Below are 17,650 nucleotides of genomic sequence, written 5' to 3'. Positions count from 1 at the left end.
TGTTATCCACGGTGCTGAATTATGTGCTCGAGTGTTGAAATATGTAGTGTACTATTTAGAGTTTGCATTCGCAGTGTACAAGGGGGCATCATCATCTCCCTTATCTACATTTACTTACACGTACCTCAAGACTCATATCGGGTTAATCTTATTTATTCTTGCTCTGTTTTCTCTTTTGTCTTACACTTTTTTTTTGCTTTCTGGTGCGTATGCTTAGAAAGTAGTACATATGAACTCATCGTTTGCTCGTGAATCAAAGTGTAAAAGGAAGATTTTCTATGAGGGCATGCACAAGAAAACATCAATGAATTAATTTTTTTTTTGCATGACTCTTTGAAATTTATGCTAATCTTCCCTAGGAGACTCAGAGAGAGTTTGAAACGCAAAACAAAGGACCCATGTTTTATTCTTGTGCACGAGTCTCTCTCAAGTCTCAAGTCGAAACTCCAACCCAACAGTCTACGCACCTCATCACGTCACCCGTCCGTCCTCCAAACCGGCCGGCCTCCCAAATCCCCCAATTCTCGCAACCATGGCCGACGACGACGACGCCGGCGCCCTCTCCGACGTCGACGAGGACCCCCTCCCGCCGCCCCCACCCCCCTCCTCCTCCTCCATCCCCTCCTCCAAACCCCAGCCCCCATCCCAGCCCAACCATGCCGAAGCGCAGCAGCGCCTCCTCGACCTAACCGCAGACCTGGAGGAGGAGCGCCGCCTGCGCCGGGCAGCCGAGGACGCCCTCGCCAGCTCCGAGACCCGGCTCGGCCGCCTCAAGGCCTTCGCGCAGGACGCGCTCCGCAAGCGGGACGAGTCCGCCGCCGCGGCCGCGGCGTCGGCCCGCGCGCTGCAGGCCCTCCAGTCCGAGGCGGCCACCGCCTCCTCCATGCTCGCCTCGGGGCTCGAGCGGATCTCCGCCAAGGCCTGCCCCTCCGCGCCCCCCGCGCCGCTCCCCACCTCCCACAAGTACTCCGCGGGCCTCCCCGCCCTCGCCTACGGGGTCCTCAAGCGCGCCAACGACATCGTCGACGACCTCCTCGCGCAGATCGCCGCGGCCCGCCGCGACCGCGACGACCGCAACTACCAGATCGCCATCGAGGTGTCCGAGCTCGAGGCCGCCCTCGCCTCGCGCGCCGCCGAGGCCGAGTCGCTCTCCAAGTCCCTCTCGGACCGCGACGCCGACCTCTCCGCCCTCCGCGATCAACTAACCGCCCTCACGCCGCTCCTCGCCGACCAGATCGGGTGCGCCTCCAGGCTCTACGACGAGGTGCGGCAGCTGGTCGCGCTGGTCGACCCCGACGCCGCCGGCGCGCTGCCCGACTCCGTGTTCGTGTGGAAAGAAGCCGACATCGAGGAGAGCCTCAAGGTGTCCCTCGAAGGGACCAGGATGGCCCTCGACATCGCGGCCATGGCGCTGCACAAGGTCGCCGCGTGGCGGGATAGGGGGAGCAGCAAGGTGAGCGAGCTGCAGGGAAAAGTGGAGGAGCTCGTGCGCGAGAAGGAGCACATCGGGGTGCTGCTCCGCAGCGCCCTGCAGGCCAACACCAGCGAGGTGCTCAAGGTTGCTGAGGATGGGCTCAGGGAGGCCGGAATCGAGATTGGGCTCAACGGGCACAGGGATCACAGGCCAGGCAGCGCAGAGAAGGATGAGGTCTATACCCTGGTATGTATATATGTGCGACGTGTATGTCATTGTTTTGCACTGAGTTCGTCCATGGGCCTCCAATCTATCTAGCGCACTGAGTTAATATTCCTGTGCGATCGACCGACTTCGCAGGCTGGAGCATTGGAGAACAGCATGAAGGAGTCCCAGATCAAGATCATTGAGCTGCAACATCTTGTTGAAGCACAAAGGTAGCTTTTACCCTCACTGATGAATTATTATTGTCTCTCTTTATGATCATTGAGCCTTCCAATATGTTTCCTAACTTCTACTTCTTGTGGTTTTCAAGCTTTGTTTTCCATTTGGTTGCCATTGTTGCGCATAGCATGTTGAGACGAGTAACAATAATGATATTGGAAGACTATCCATCCATTGTTGGGTTTAGTGTGAAATGCACATGCTGTTCAATTCATATGCTTTCTGACCTTCTCTGTAAGCAACAATAATCTGTGCAAATTGATGGTATAAACTTCATTTAACATTCAACATTTGGATATAGATATAGATAACGGGAGCTGCAATGATGTTTCCTACTTCTGATCTTCTGAAATAGTCCTAATTCTGATTCATGTCTGTGCTCATCCATGTCTGGCTTTCAGGGCGGAGTCTGGTCTACTTAGGACTAGGATGGAAGGGCAAGAAAAAGAGATTGGACAGCTACGGAAGCAAATAAAGCATCTAGAAGAGAAGGAAAGGCTGGCAAATGATAGTGTAATTCTCTCCCCATTTCTACTCGGTTGTTTCACTACATCTCTTAATAAGGTTGGAACAATGAGGCAAGCCCATAACAAGTGTATGATGCATTCTTAAGGTTGAGGGTCTGATGATGGACGTGACAGCTGCTGAAGAGGAGATTAAAAGATGGAAGATGGCTGCAGAGGAGGAAGCTGATGCTGGTAGATCAATTGAACAAGAGTTCCAGATTCAGGTGCTTTCTTATACAAACAAGCGCTACATACTTCTGCATGTTCTCTTTTGCTAATGAGTTACCTTAGAAAACCAGTGATTCACCCAAACTAATCACCTAGCATTGCTGTTATATGATAATTGATATTCCATTGTGAGCATGCTTATGTGTGGTGTTTTGACAGGAAAGCACAAATAACAATTTTGTAGCATGCTTAGCATACTTGACTACTTGTAGCATAAGAATGTCCTTTAACAGACTAAGATGTACTCCCTCCGCCCTCATTTAATCCACGCGATGCTAGGCTACTCACTTAAGGATTTCATACTAAGCTCGTGTTAATTAAATCCGACCAGAGGGAGTACTATATATTGCTGTTGAGTTGAAACATTATTACAAGTGATGACCATATGCGTTATGGTATACTGATACAGATAAATAGGTTTGATCATGGAAGCAATCAAATGTTTATTATTATTCTACATATTGAGACAAACATATGACTTATAAATTATAATGCGGTGCAGCTTAAGTAGGTATCCATGATACCCCAAACATGTCTTGTTTGACATGTTGGTAGGCTCAAAATCAGCTATATGATAGTTCCATTATTCTATTATGTTTCGTCACAGTGCATTGTTTCCTAGTGACCTTTTTAGTTACATCTTGGAAGTGAATCATACCATGACATTCTAGTGTTCCTATTTGCAGTGTTAATATTACCTTGTCATCATATTGTAGTAAAATCATTAGTTAATGAAAAAATATTTGGATGCCTCAAGCAACGATGCCTACAGGGTATAGATTATTTTTTACCTAATTGATGGTAGTAGTGTTTGGAAGGGCTTTCCACAGTAGTGGCAGAAGTCGCAGCGCAGTGACGCAGACCTATATCTTGTATTGCAGCTGTATGAATGATACATGAATGTGCTAGGAAGCATAATGCTTTCATAAAAACGTATCAGGTTGGCTCAGGCCTGAATATTTTCAATACTGTCCACCAGATCATGTACTGATAGGTGGGATTTCACTAGATTAACCTTCCACTCCATTTTGCAGCAAAAAACATGCACTCTAATCAAATACTCCGCATCAAACCCCCTCCCTAATTGTTCATCCTCATGATCAACTCCCTGGCCATTTAACTCCACCAAACATTTTTGATTCTAGGATTTGAGAATAAAGAAAAGAACAAAAACTAGAATAGATACTTTTTCACTGTTTGCTAGACCAAATTTTAAATCTTCACACCATGTGGAACGTTTAGTTTAGGGCCTGAACCGTGCAATTTCTCTGCGCCATTTCAATTGCCCTGAACAAATCCATCAAATTGAACACGATGAATATGGAACAACCAACAGATCTAAAGCTTGAATTTTCTGTTCATCATTCCGAATCCAAACTGCACAACGACACAAATATGATGGATTCCACTGTTAGTAAGCGCCGAGCCATGAGGAGGGGAGCCTTCTCCTGAACTTATTCCCCAAAAGAGGGAACGTCTGCTTATTTGAAAAGCACAATACATCATTTAGATCAAAGCAAAAAGGGCATAAGCAAGAAATTTGTTCAACTTGATCAAAAAACTGCGATGTTGGAAAATCAAGTTATACTTGGCAGCGGCTGTGTAGGTGTACACCTCCGGGTTCGGGGAGGAGCATGGGGGGCAGACATAAGCGGGGGATGAAGGCCCTGACATTCTGGTTTGTTGGGGCCAGTTTTTCCAGCTGCAGGGAAAGGAACTTGCCTAGGCATTGGCTGCGGCTTTCGTGAGTGTGAAGTAGAGTGTGTGTGTGTGGGGGTGTGGACTGAGAAGGGGGCTAAGTGAGATCTGGGCCTTTTGCAATATGGGTGGATGTGAGATAGGATAAGATCTGGCTGTTGAAACACACCATCTAGATATCGACTTACAGATTTTCACAAAGATCTATGTTTGCACATGATATGTTCTCATGTCTTCACGATTTATTTTCAAAAGATGATATGTAGATTACCGGTACAATCGATGACTTATTTATGTAGAGTGTTCACAAGCATCCTTTTTATTTTAACCAACAAATTTGTTGATTATTTGATAAGCTGAACTGAATTCTAACCACTCTTTTCTCCATCCAGCTAACGTCCCTCCACAAAGAACTAGAGGAAGCAAAGGAATCGATGCTGGAGCTGGAAAACAAGCTCAAGTTCAAGGAAGAAACAGCTGCTGCCGCCATGGCAGCACGTGACGCCGCGGAGAAATCACTCAAGCTCGCTGACACAAGGTCAGCCAGGCTGCGCGAGAGGCTGGAGGAGCTGAACAGGCAGGCGGAGGAGTCGGAAGGCAGGGCGGACCCGAGCAGCGGCAGTGGCCGCCACCGGTACATGTGCTGGCCGTGGCAGTGGCTCGGGCTGAACTATGTGCGGCTTCCACCGGCCGAGACAGAGGAAGCCTCGAACGAGATGGAGCTCTCGGAGCCCCTGATATAGCCTGTGGCGTGTGGGATGTTGATACGGATTGGGATACTGAGTCTGCTCGTCCTGTTTATAGACAGAAAAAAGGAAATTAGATTTTTCTCTCTCTTTGTTTGGGTTCTGTCATCATGTAGATGTTTGGGATATTTTCTTGGTGTTTTGTATTCTGTAGTGTGCAGACTCACGAGGGTATTAGACGGCGCCGTGTAATTGTAAAAGTTACCACCCAGGGATATAGTGAAGATGTTCCATTCTTTGACAGGATTGTTCCGTTGCGACGTGTCGCTTCATCCTTTTGTTTTTGCCAATTTGTGGATTACAGCTGATTTATACAGACAAAGAAATACTGCTTTTTTGAAAATACCAGGACGTTGCAGTTGCAGTTCGTTATTATCGGCATGGGGAAGTCAAGTCGCGTTCCGGTCTCACTTCACGCGGACTGATCTGGACTGGTACGCGAATGGTCTTTGTGTCCTGCAAGCACACCTGTCCTCTTACTTACTAGTTTAATCATATAATTCCAGATTATGTGTGAGCATCATGGTGTTTATACGAGCACAAAGATAGTGGTGAGCTGATGCTGGAGAGCAAAGATTCTTCCACAGCAACCACCATCTGAGGAAACTTCTTCGATCAGGTACGGCTCAATTTTCAACAATTCAATTTTTTTGTGTCCATTTTTAAGGTGATACATATAAATTAAGATCATCCTTCGGCGATGCACTTGTCTGGAAATTTCACCTTTTTCATTATGATAATGGGATTTTCCTTTGTCCATGGCCACAGCATCTCTCTGCTCTGTTGGTCTCGGTTCCTCCTACTCGTTTCAGCGTCTTCACCGATAGCCTCTCCGCGTCCTCTGTTTTCTACTGTTTTTCTTGGGTTTCATTGACTGGAAGTTTCCCACTTAGCTTGAGCCACTTCTCCTCTATTCTCCTCGTTTCAAGCTTAAAAGGCTGGGAGCTGCGCCACTGTGCAAGCAGCTCTGCTTCTTCCTCAAGGCTCCCGATCTCCTCACACACACATTGTCACTCCGTTCTTGCTTTGCGACGGACGGCAGCGATACCATCCTTGCAAACACTGAGCTCGCTTCGCGACTGCAGTGCTACCGCCGGCGTTGCTCCCGGGATGATCCTCTCGGCTTTCCTGCTGTTCTTCTGCGCCGTCTTCACCTGGAAGGTGTTCCCCAAGAAACAGGAAGCAGAAGGGTCGTATGGAGGAAGCAGAGGAGCAGAGCAAGCTTACGACACCTTGGATCAGGTAAAACAGTGTATCTTGTTCAGTTGCAGTTCTTATCCTCTGCACGTTTTTATTCCACGGGAGAGTCAGAATCTAATGCTTCTGGTATCTATGGATCTTGGCAGGTCAAGGTGGCTCTTCAGCGGGTCGGGCTTGAGTCCTCCAACCTCATCATCGGGGTCGATTTCACCAAGAGCAACGAGTGGACTGGTACTCTTCACTTACTCCTACTCTCTGAACTAGCCCCTTCACAGGCATGGATGACTAGAGCAGTTTGGTTGGATTCACAGGGAAGCACTGCTTCGGCGGTAGAAGTCTGCACCACCTCGACCTTGGCGCCTCCTTCCTGAACCCCTACGAGCAAGCCATCGGAATCGTCGGGGATAGGCTTTCGGCTTTCGACGAAGACAACAAGATCCCCTGCTTCGGGTTCGGGGACAGTAAGGAGTCTCTGAAGTCCTTTCAAACCCTTTCTTCTTGCTGAATGGTCTCTCAACTGGTGGTGAATTTACTTGCCACTAGTGTCGACGCACGACCAGGACGTGTTCAGCTTCTACAGGGATGGGAGGGCGTGCCTTGGCGTCCCGGAGGTCCTTCAGAGATACAGAGAGATCGCTGCAGGCGTGCGGCTGTCTGGTACCATTTGTCACCAACTTCTGAAAAAATTGGTCTCACTAGTGCAGTGGTTCATAAATGATTTCTGATTCAGGCCCGACGTCTTTGGCTCCGATTATTGAAGCTGCAATGGGGATTGTTGAAGAGTCTAGGTATCAGTACCACATCCTGCTGATAATCACTGACGGGCAGGTGATTAAAGGCCTTTTTCATGTGGCTTTTACAATTTTCATACCTTGTCTGACATGCACTCTCCAAGAATTTTCTTACTAATTTCCGTGGTTGTGTTGCTCATGTAATTAACTCTAGGTTCCAAGATGTTCCTGTGCGCATTGTGCCAGCAACCTGGAAGAATCAAGATCAGAGAACTACATAGAGAAAAGGACGCTTCAAGCCCTCATAAATGCCAGGTAAATAGTACTGGTGGTAACAGTCAAAGGCTGAAACAGATCTAGTTTATGCAAAAAACAGTTAACAAATTGTTTATTTAGATTATTATTACTTTTTGACGCAAATAGTCCATAATCAAATACTTTGGGAAATGATTCAGTGGTCTGTGTTTGCTTGCAGTCATTTCCCTCTGATCGTAAAACTCGCCTAGTTTGTGATGTATCCTTTGTTTGTTTGTTTGCAGTCATTTCCCTCTATCCATTATCCTTGTCGGGGTAGGTGATGGGCCATGGGATGACGATCTGATGCAAATCCATGACAGCCAACTCCAGTTCGATAATTTCCAGGTATGATGTAGCATAGTTACTTGTGTCTGTAAGAGGATATGCTCATGCCATCTGCTAAATTAACTCAGTCTCCACTTCACTGCAGTTTGTGGATTTCACCAAGATAATGTCGGCAGAGATGTCGCAGGCCGAGAAGGAGGAGCAGTTCACGTTCGAGGCACTGAAGAAGATCCCGGCGCAGTTCGCGGAAATAATCAGCCAGCGGATCAGGTACTAGCTAGCAATATTTAGAGACACGTAGCACAGAAGGTTTATGTTGGTTCTCAAGGTTGATTCCTTTTTTTGCGTTGTTTTGCTTGATCTTCAGGGAGCTCGCTGTGAGGGCGCCTGCAAGGAGGCCTCTTCCTCCTCCCGGATCCGGCCACTGATTGTCGCGCAGAAATGATATGATCACATTAGAGGCCAAGATTAGAGATGGTTCAGAGGCATCTGGTAACTTTGAACAAATTAGAGTAGCCTTACCTTGGACAACCTTTTAGTGTCCGACTGTTTATAATAACATTCCAGTCTGACTGGCCTCTCTGAACCCCCAGTCAGTGCAGGCCCTCTACACTCTTCCTTGTAGCAAAATGGATTATTACTATAAATTTGTTTATTTCAGTTTGGTTTCTTCTCTCTGTAGACACTTTCGCCGATTGTTTCATGCTTGTAGAAGTGTAGAACTGGAAGGTGTTTCAGATACTGTGAAGAACTGAAGTTGTCCTAGATGTACATTCTGATCGGACAGAACTATTTTATCCTGGATTTCGGTCTGCATGCGTGTGCTACTCAACTCAGGCCAGCTAAAACATTTTTTTTTCCGAATTACAGTGAACACTGAGCAGTGTGCCAACCCATATATGCAACAGATATATGTCGAAATTGTCGACTGCTAGCTGAAAATTTGAAAGCTTGTACTTTGTCCACAGAAAAAGAAAGAAAGAAAAGCTTTATATACTAGACATATCAGTTACTCCGAGATTAGGCACACCTAAAAGTTTGTTAAAATTCTGGAAACAATTCGAAACAATTATACAATATGGATCTACTATGTCACAAAATTCTAACCCAAACCTTATTTGCAGCGCTAAAACAAAAAAAAAACATAAATCCGCTGTTGATATTGAAAACAATGGGTCGAATTTACACCCCAAACTGGATAAGCTACCATCGGCCTATACAAGCTGTGCTGAAATGTTCAAACAACCAGGTTATACATGTAGTCCTGAAATCGCACAGCTGTCTGATACATGTAGTCCTGAAATGTTCAAGTGCATCTTTCATAGAACCGTTTTATCCTGGCTTTCTGTCTGCGTGCGCGTGCTCCTCAACTCAGACCAGCTTTGCTGCTCCATGAGCACCACGGAGTACTACTGACAAGAAAAAAAAGCAAGTTTCCTTTGGTTTGGATGTACTATGCCCAATCGAAGTAAGAAAAAGTTGGATGTCGAATTTTTTGTTGATTGCTTAGCAAGAGAATTCGAATATCGACTGCAAATGAAAAAAAACCAGATAAAGTAGCTGGCCAACGTTAGTAATCTTGCCTCCCAGTCTCGTGGGATTCTTCTTCCACGGGTTGCATGCAAATCTAATACTGTACTACACAATTGCGTGCAACCTAGAACGGGGGAGTCCGGTATGCTCAATCTGCTCCAGCACTCGCACTCTATTGCTACGGTAGCTGCATCTCTTTTTTTTTGAGAAACACAATACAAACGCAGGCGCTCACATACACGCGCATACACTCACCCCTATGAACGCACACACGCACACCCTACCCCTATGAGCACCTCCGGAAGACCGAGCCGGCGGATTGGATCTTGAAATTGACGAAGTCACCACAGGCGTCTCGCTATCGACGGGAACGTCGCCTCCCACTTGAAGAATATTCCGCCTTTATGAGACACACAGATGTCAAACCTGGGGTTTGAACTCTGGTGGGCTGGGGGTATAACCACCCTCCTAACCACCCAACCTCAGGTTGGTTCTCGGTAGCTGCATCTCATCTGATCTGATCATCTGAATGACTCATCCCTTCGAATGGAGCGGCATCTCTAGAGCCGACAGCGTGTGATCAGAAACAGGGGAATCAAGACAGCGTGTGATCACATTATACTGCTGCTGATCCCCCGTCATCTGGTATCTCTGTCAGACTAGCGATGCTTGGATCAGTAATACTACAAGACATATACAACTGCATCTATAAACTGTGAAAATGAAAACGCATATTAGCAATTTGCCTGACACAAAACATAAAATGTTTCAATTGCTTTATCCATTTAGCAAGAAGACTAGAGCGTACAAGGGTGCTTCAGAAAAGAAAGAGAAGAGCACAGTGCCAGTGCGTGTATATTACAGTTCACACGTCGTAGCAGTATGACGGCAGCAGGTACTAGATATCAAGCACATTTTAACAGCCCACGTTAAAATTAGCTACTAAGCATAGTGGTGATCTCTAATCTGAAGTCTGAACTTCTACCGCTTTCTCTTAGATAGTCTCCTGGTCTTGGACCCGGCGCCTACTTTGGGCGCACGTTTTACTTCAGTGATTGGCTTCGAAACATTATACCTTGCATTACCATGTGCCGAGCACCAGATCATCTCATATTCTGTCCGCTCAGGTTCAAGATTGAAAGAAGCAACTGCTAGATATGGTACATACGCTGCCACCTTTGAAAGTTCTGATAACCATTTGCAAGGCCGGCGGTATTTTCCTCCAGCTGTCAATTCGTAAGTACAACATTTGTCATCCTCCGTTTGAGACAACCTATGAGGTAGGAAGAGAACTGACAGTTCTAGAATTGGCCAGGCATTTATGGTGTTTCTGTTCGTTTCAACGGTTGAGCTATGCAAGTTGTACTCAGCGGCTGAAATAAAGCAGTCAAACCCTAAACAGCTAACTTGTTCCGGAAACCACTCTGTTAATTGGGACGAGAGCATGCTCTTAGCAGAAGTCTGAAACCCATCGCCTATGCAGCATAATGGCTCTTGACGGAAACCTCTAATGGCATTGTTAGTCGCGTTGAACACAAGCTCCCGAAGAGCTGGCCCCGGTGTAAGTATATTGACTTGTGTGGATATTCCAGCGAGTTCTTCAGATGCAACACCAGCCAGAGAGTTGAGCTGTGGCTCAAGTGACTGCAAACATTTAGTGGAAATCCCAACTATGTCCGTGCTTTCTGATAGCCGTAGCATCAAACTTAGGCTAAAACATTTTGTTGGTGTCTTGAGATCTTTGAAATAAAAAATTACAGTTCCCAGTACACCATAATCTTCGACACAACATGAAAATATTGAAAGCGTACGGGTTTGGCTTCCGTTTACCATATTATGGTGCAGATATTTGCCTTCAAGAAGTTGTGTGATGAGAGGACTGGAAAACCTATAGGGAGCAAGGGAACAGCCAGACTCTACGTCCCTGACAAACTTGTCGGTCTTCTGCGCAAACATCTCAAATCTTCTAACACAGGATCCGCTGATTGAGCCCTTTTCAGTGCCAAAGAAAGGCTTCACAGCATGCATAATCCTATTAGGTAAAGAGGGGGCGAGTGTTACCCCTTGCTTTGTGGCTCCGTCTTCAAGATTAACCCGCAGTGTTTGCTGCTTGTAGAGCAAATCACGGCTCTCCTGAAAGGCCTGCTTGATCATCATCCTCATTTTCAGCAAAGACACCTCTATCATGGGCATCCTCTGTGTTCTCTCCAACGCAAGCTCGAGTTCCAAATGCGCCCACTTCAGTCTCTCGATGAGGTGACTCTGGGACGCCATCTCCTCATGGTTGTTGCGCATCAATGAGAAGGCTCCACTCACAACCTCCTGCACAACCGCTGATCCCACCATATCTGCCATTCTATGTCTTCCCTGCACAAAAACAGAAAACAATTTGGTTGGTTGATCATGTTAGAGAAAGAGAGCATTTATCAGAGTGTGATTACTGTTAGTCATGATAAATCCCAAAGAAAACATGAGTATCAATATCACCTTGTCCTAGACGCGCCTTTCCGCCAATTGGGTAGGAAGAAGAATATAGATCAGACAGTGAACTGCAACGATTTGTGCATCTGAAACTCTGGTTTGTGTGCGAATATAAGGAGATGTGGGCATGTGGCAGAGGGGAGGGATGCTTCCGGGATACTTCGCTGCTGCCGGCCGTAGAGTAAATTAGGGACTTTTGCTGGCGTGCGCCACTTTGACTATGTAGGATATTGAGGCTTTTTTGCAAAACATGGTGCAAAATCAGACGCTCAGAAATACGTATATATACTCACTCTTATAAATACACTCAAGCACACCCTACCCCATGTGAGTAGAGCTTGGAAGTTGGATGGACATGCATATAAGCGCCATCAGCGCTTACAATATCCTCTATATTTCTAGCATGTTTGACATGGACGTGTTGGAAGATGAGAAATTGGCGGGTGACAAGCAACCTTCCCGGATGTTTCCTTGCCACTACCAAGCAAATGCCGGGGTACATTAATGAGCCCTATGGTACAATCAAGTTTTTTTTTGGCGCGACGTCATAAGCAAATCGCAAAAGCCATCAAGCTAAACACAAAGCAGATAATCCGACAAGCTCAGCGCACCAGTCCAGCAGAAACATAGTCATCTTGATCACGTAAGCATGTAGCCCCAATAGTATGCTTGTAGTATAATCATGTGTGACAAAAGTAGCAAGTAATCTTTGTTTTTGCGAAGAAAGGGATCTGTTGAGCTGTTAAAATTTCCTAGCAACATCTCAATGCGCAATGGCAGGATGGGGCGGATCATGTCCTACCGAACATTAGCGCTGCGGTGCAATGGTTCTTCGGCCGGGCTGCACCTGTGCAACAGCGCGCGGGACAGCCGGATGCACTACATGCGGGGTGTGGGCATGACAAATGCAGTCTGTAGTTTCATTGCAGTTTTGAATCTCTCTCTTCGCTCAGGGAGGTGCTACATATCCATGTGTCGTTTTCTTCTGCAATTGTGCTTCATTGAATAGTTTTTCAATCGCCGAATTCCCACATCCAATCACTATTTATCATTGAACATAAAATTTTATTCAATGTAATAAGACAACTGATAAATAAATTTTATATTTTTGAACTCCAAATTGTCGAATTTTATACACGTATATTGCCATGTTATGTTTGTGGTATTGAAAACCTATAATGTCTAGTTGCCCCACCTTAACGTCCACTCAATGTCAGACAGGTTCCACACTTAAGACACTGAGGACATACATGACACGGACGCGTCGTCGGGTGTGACACAGAGTACTACTGAAGAAAAGCGCATGTTGCTTTTGTTTGATCCACGCCCAATCGAAGTACGAAAGAGATAGACGTCGAATTTGTGTTTGATTGGTAGTACTTGGTAGCAAGAGAATTCAAATAAGAGAAAATCTCTAATTTAGATATGAAGTGGTCCTGAATGTACGTTTTGGTCACGAACATGTAAATCGCAAATTTTGGGGTCAAGAACTTGCCCAGCGTGAGCGTTTTGATCATTCCGTCACGGCAAGTGTTAGTTTACTGACGCGGTCAATTAATTTTTTCAAATTTACCATAAAAATGTCAAACCGAGGACTAGAAAAATGAAAAAAACCAAAATTTAGGGGGAAATTTGCAAAAAAAAATTAATTGGGCGCGTCACCAAACCAATGTTCAAGAAATCGTTATTCGTTAATTATCGGTCGATCTTAAAATGGAGATTAATCGCTTATCGGCTGATTAATCGATTTTATCGGTTGGTCAATTATTGACATATTTTTTTGTAAGTCCTTATTTTCGTCACTAAATTTTCTATAATATGCTATAAGAAAATAATATTGGAGCATTAAATAGAAGTATTACCTCGATTCCTTGCATTTGAATCATTTAAAAACGGAGGTCCGAGGTCATTAAATTTTCTATAATATGCTATGATAAAATAATATTGGAGCATTAAATAGAACTATTACCTCGATTCCTTGCATTTGACCAAACTAACCTTCACCTTGACCGAGTGACCGACACACTCGCGTCGGGCAACTTCGTGACCTAGAATTCATGATTTGCAAGTCCGTGACCAAAACGCACGTCCGAGGCAACTTCATAGACCAAATTAGGATTTTTCTCTTTAAATATCTAACGCAATTTTGTTATAAGAAGTAGCGGGCGAACATACGAAAGAGAGAGATGTCGAATTTGTTGTTGATTGCCAACAAAATAATGTCTTCTAGAAAAGGTCGTATGAGACTTCAAATGTCTAGCGCAAAAAAGGGTAGTTGGTGAACATTAATATGCCGGTACGCTCACTCAGCGTTCTGTGATTTTCACTATTTCACGAATTTGATGTTTTGTGATTTTCATTATTGTGTGGCACAAAAGACAAACAAATGGAAGAGAACTTCATGTTTTGTGTACTTTTGCAAGTTGGGTTGCAAATGAGATGTTTTCAGTTGTAAGTTTTGTTCAGTTGCAAATTAGGTTGCCACTAAGAAAAAAATACTTCCTTACTGTTAGATTTGATTTGCGAGGACGGAAATCCCGGCCCTCTTTGAGGACCGAGACAACCTGGACTCCATCGTCGCCCCTCTCCTCTCGTGGTGCTCCCTAGGACGCTGCTGACTTCCCCTCCCTCGAGCTGCCTCCCTCCCGTCGATGCCGCTAGCGTCGGCCCCAGGTACCCTAAGGTGTTGGGGTGGAGGATCGTGGTGGCTGTTCGTAGGTGCGGCTAGGGCGGCGTCGACGGAATGGTCATGGGTGGCGGTCAGGGCGGCGTTCCAAAAGATTTGATTCGTGAATTGTAAGAGGAGTTGCAACTAAGATACGATGATGTCATTCTACCGAGAACAAATTTAGTTCTCAATATACCGAGAACTAGTCACACACTTAAATTAACATAAAAAAAATAGAAAGTTCCAAAAATATTCTGGAGTTATAAAGAGGCAAAAATAGTCGATGACATTTTGCTAACGTCATCGAGGAGACGAGAGTCACCAACGAGTAAAACTGCTGTGCCTTGTCTGCAGGTTTGCATGGGCGAGTAACACAAGGGCTGCGTGTCGCGTGACCATGCGTAAGTACGTCCCTCGCTTTGTCTTGAGCCTGCAGTGCGCGCCTACATAAACTCCTCTACCAATAGCCTTGAGAAACCACACACACACACAGAGGGCAAGCAGAAGCTCAATCACCATGGCCAACTCTACCAAGGTCGCCCTAGGTTTGGGCATAATCCTTGTTTTTCTGCAGGTATTGTGCGCCGTTTCCCGGCCCCACATTTCTCCAGGGAAGTCGTTGCTCGTCAACACCCCGGCGGTGATGACGCTGAACGGCTTCCAGCAAGGTGAGGGGGGAGGCGGGCCGGCGGCGTGCGACGGCCAGTACCACAGCGACGAAGACTTCATCGTGTCCCTGTCCTCTGAGTGGTTCGACGGCGGGGCACGGTGCGGCAAGCAGATCCGCATCGAAGACTCCTCCAACATTGGCATCGTAGCCATGGTCGTGGACGAGTGCCGCGACTGTGACAACGAGGTGGGCGCGTCCGCACACATCTGGCGCAACTTCCGGCTTGACCCCAGCCTCGGCGAGGTAAGCATCAGGTTCTCGGACTTCAACTGAAACATGGTGGGTGTGGTAGCGTCGCTACAGTTTTCCCGTATGCATAAGGCATGCGGATTATCTACTTATCTGAATGTATCAATAAAAGCAAGCACGCGTAATCCAGTCCCCTGTGAGCAATGCATACCTACCTGACATTGTAAGATTGGTCTGTATTTATCTCCTTGCAGTACGAGTTATTCTCCCAAACATAGAATCGTTTGTGAAGCTAGTGCCATTTTGGATTTCTGTATTGGCTTGTAATATTTGTGCTATGGTTATACCCAAAATATCTATCCACGCAGTATTTATTCTTTTGACAAGTTTAAGGTATTTTTGAGTTATTTTCTATTTTACAGATTTATAAAAGTGTAAATCATGATTTGTACACCGAAAATGTTTTTAGTTCACCATACTCATTCTCAGTGCTTAACAAAAAAACTGAACTAAATATATGACTACAAAAGCCGTTTTATGAACTAAATATCATAGCCGGGACCCCGGCATAAAACCAAACGACTGGTAGTGATGGGATTCCGTTATTAGCCGGATGGTCCGGATAAGTTACAAAAATCGGTAAATGATGATTCTAGATTTATGAATACTATTTTAATTCACATTAATCAATCTTAATGCTAAAAGCTGGTATATGCATAGTATCGAATAAAAGGTCCATATATTTTCAGAACATGGTTCAAGGTGCTTACACGCCAAAAGGTTCACACCAAATTTGAAAAAGCCACGTGGGGGTACCATTTAAGATTTCGGCATAGACTACCCTATTCAAATTAATGGTCCATGCAAGAAATCCTGAATTCTTGACATGTTTTGTTGGGCGCTTTGAAGTAGAATATTAATTCGCAAAAGAGATCCCGAGCAATATATTACAACATTTTCCATCAGAAAAGATATGCTTTGATGCAACTATTGAACTAAATTTCCACTGGCTAGTACTAGTTGTTCCTCGAGCCATCCGTGTTGCTCGAACAACAACGCTTCTTGTCGGTGGTCACGTCTTCTAGCTTGTCGTCATCGACTCATCGGTGTCATCAACAACCGTTGCCCTCCACTCCGCCAACGCCTCCTTCGCTGGGTCCTCCTCCTCTGGCCCCATGACATTTCGGGGGCCGGGGACAAAACTCACTAAGGGCCGTCAAATACAAATATCAAACTAATTGGAATACGTGTATAAAATGCTACAGATTAAAAACACTACCAAAGTTAGACAATTAATACATATTGTGGTATGCGTTTCCTCTGGCATACCTAGATTAATACTCATGTAGTTTTAGATCAATATTACTCTTACAATTGCATGTTGTAGGGGGCAATTTTTATTGATATAACACATATTAAACACCGGTTTACAAATATTACATGCCGCATGGTTGTATAACGAAATCATTGTTTATCCAAATATTAGATACATAACATTACAGACTTAATGTTACACACCAAAAGTGTACGACAACTTCAAAACCCTCCTCGTTACATGAAGAATTCATAGACGACCCATAACTTGTACAAGTTATTTAGTGAAGTTCTAGGTTGCTTGACTAAGTACCATTAATTCTAGGTTGGTTGTATCACACGTAGGGACAGAGACAAGGGGGGGGGGGGGCGGGCTACGCCCCCCCCCCCCCCATGATCCCGAGTTTCTTCAGAAAATTAGCCATGGTTGCTTCTCATGTATGGTGTTTAGCTACCTTCGCCTCCCTTATACACATCATAGCACTTACTCAGCGCCCCTTAAGTTCAGATCCTGTCTTCGTCCCTGATCACAGGATGCTCAAGCGAATATCAACATCCTGATAATATAAAGATCTATTTCACTCAAAAACAAAAGTCTACTGGTACGGTTCCGCTTCATTCACTTCGATGTCGTAGTCTATTTCGTATTTGAGGCCTTTGATGCCTCCGAAAAGATTTAGGGTTTCGTAGTAGACTTCTTCTCCATCAGGTTCCGCCTAAGCCTCTCCTTCCATGGTATCAATTTAATAAAGGGTTTAAGAAGGTAATGCTGAGTACGAGCGTACTCAAGGTTAGTAGGAGATGTGTTTTATGCACGAACTATAGGCATTGCCTAATGATCGTTCGACTACAAGTTTTTCTAATCATTTTTCATAAGTCAAGTTTTATTTTTAAAATCTATGCCCACCAGCCTTCACGAGTTATAGAGGACCTCCCTAGGTCGGAGTGACAAGCCACTTTTCATACACTATGGAGATGTGCCTTACTTTTCCCAGAAAATGTCATCATACTTGTTGCTCATTCACACTTCCATTGCTTGAGGCTAGTCCAAGTTTATCCAAGTCACGTCGAGTTTCTCTCCATGACCCTGCATATACGCCCTTTCTTAAATGAATTTAACTCCGAGTCTCCCACTGATTCCTTAAAAGATAATCATATCTCACCTAGATTTTTACAGTTGCTCATAGACATTAGTATATCTGACTTGAGATGGAGAAGTTTGTGCTTCCCATACCATTGGCCGATG

General features: G+C 45.2%; 4 protein-coding genes across 5 annotated transcripts; 3 read left to right on the top strand and 1 right to left on the bottom strand.

The window, feature by feature from the left end:
* The first annotated feature begins 457 nt into the window (after positions 1 to 457).
* Positions 458 to 5,279, top strand: LOC127303034 (uncharacterized protein At3g49055). The gene is made up of 5 exons (XM_051333787.2): positions 458 to 1,660; positions 1,775 to 1,851; positions 2,260 to 2,371; positions 2,472 to 2,588; positions 4,683 to 5,279. The coding sequence occupies exons 1-5, from the start codon at positions 533 to 535 to the stop codon at positions 5,031 to 5,033; spliced, it is 1,785 nt and encodes a 594-aa protein (XP_051189747.1). The 5' UTR covers positions 458 to 532; the 3' UTR covers positions 5,034 to 5,279.
* A 728-nt stretch (positions 5,280 to 6,007) lies between these two features.
* Positions 6,008 to 8,218, top strand: LOC127303036 (E3 ubiquitin-protein ligase RGLG1-like). 2 transcript variants are annotated; one of them, XM_051333789.2, is made up of 9 exons: positions 6,009 to 6,278; positions 6,383 to 6,467; positions 6,548 to 6,697; positions 6,780 to 6,893; positions 6,967 to 7,064; positions 7,182 to 7,282; positions 7,507 to 7,609; positions 7,695 to 7,819; positions 7,917 to 8,218. In XM_051333789.2, exons 1-9 carry the CDS (start codon positions 6,147 to 6,149, stop codon positions 7,975 to 7,977), a joined length of 969 nt encoding a protein of 322 aa, XP_051189749.1. In that variant the 5' UTR covers positions 6,009 to 6,146; the 3' UTR covers positions 7,978 to 8,218. The 2 variants fall into 2 exon arrangements, with proteins under 2 accessions (XP_051189750.1, XP_051189749.1); XM_051333790.2 differs by lacking the exon at positions 7,917 to 8,218 and having other exon boundaries at positions 6,008 to 6,278; positions 7,695 to 7,826.
* A 1,628-nt stretch (positions 8,219 to 9,846) lies between these two features.
* Positions 9,847 to 11,757, bottom strand: LOC127303035 (uncharacterized). The gene is made up of 2 exons (XM_051333788.2): positions 11,570 to 11,757; positions 9,847 to 11,449 (listed from the first exon to the last, which is right to left on the bottom strand). The coding sequence occupies exon 2, from the start codon at positions 11,435 to 11,437 to the stop codon at positions 10,064 to 10,066; it is 1,374 nt and encodes a 457-aa protein (XP_051189748.1). The 5' UTR covers positions 11,438 to 11,449; positions 11,570 to 11,757; the 3' UTR covers positions 9,847 to 10,063.
* A 587-nt stretch (positions 11,758 to 12,344) lies between these two features.
* On the top strand, positions 12,345 to 15,174 carry LOC127304438 (putative ripening-related protein 7). Its single transcript, XM_051335127.2, has 2 exons — positions 12,345 to 12,473; positions 14,806 to 15,174. Exons 1-2 carry the CDS (start codon positions 12,345 to 12,347, stop codon positions 15,172 to 15,174), a joined length of 498 nt encoding a protein of 165 aa, XP_051191087.2.
* Positions 15,175 to 17,650: the final 2,476 nt, after the last annotated feature.

Source organism: Lolium perenne, chromosome 5, assembly GCF_019359855.2.
Source record: "Lolium perenne isolate Kyuss_39 chromosome 5, Kyuss_2.0, whole genome shotgun sequence".
Classification (NCBI taxonomy): Eukaryota; Viridiplantae; Streptophyta; class Magnoliopsida; order Poales; family Poaceae; genus Lolium; species Lolium perenne.
Note: the sequence above shows the minus strand (reverse complement) of the source record. Positions and strands in the feature narration are given on the sequence as shown.

Excerpts from the sequence above, each read along its gene's own strand:
- LOC127303034 (XM_051333787.2), top strand. The coding sequence starts at position 533 with ATGGCCGACGACGACGACGCCGGCGCCCTCTCCGACGTCGACGAGGAC. Across the intron at positions 1,661-1,774 it reads AGGATGAGGTCTATACCCTG|GCTGGAGCATTGGAGAACAG; the intron begins GTATGTATATAT and ends CCGACTTCGCAG. Across the intron at positions 2,372-2,471 it reads AAAGGCTGGCAAATGATAGT|GTTGAGGGTCTGATGATGGA; the intron begins GTAATTCTCTCC and ends TGCATTCTTAAG.
- LOC127303036 (XM_051333789.2), top strand. The coding sequence starts at position 6,147 with ATGATCCTCTCGGCTTTCCTGCTGTTCTTCTGCGCCGTCTTCACCTGG. Across the intron at positions 6,468-6,547 it reads CAAGAGCAACGAGTGGACTG|GGAAGCACTGCTTCGGCGGT; the intron begins GTACTCTTCACT and ends TTGGATTCACAG. Across the intron at positions 7,065-7,181 it reads TGATAATCACTGACGGGCAG|GTTCCAAGATGTTCCTGTGC; the intron begins GTGATTAAAGGC and ends AATTAACTCTAG.
- LOC127303035 (XM_051333788.2), bottom strand. The coding sequence starts at position 11,437 with ATGGCAGATATGGTGGGATCAGCGGTTGTGCAGGAGGTTGTGAGTGGA.
- LOC127304438 (XM_051335127.2), top strand. The coding sequence starts at position 12,345 with ATGGGGCGGATCATGTCCTACCGAACATTAGCGCTGCGGTGCAATGGT. Across the intron at positions 12,474-14,805 it reads GTGTGGGCATGACAAATGCA|GTATTGTGCGCCGTTTCCCG; the intron begins GTCTGTAGTTTC and ends GTTTTTCTGCAG.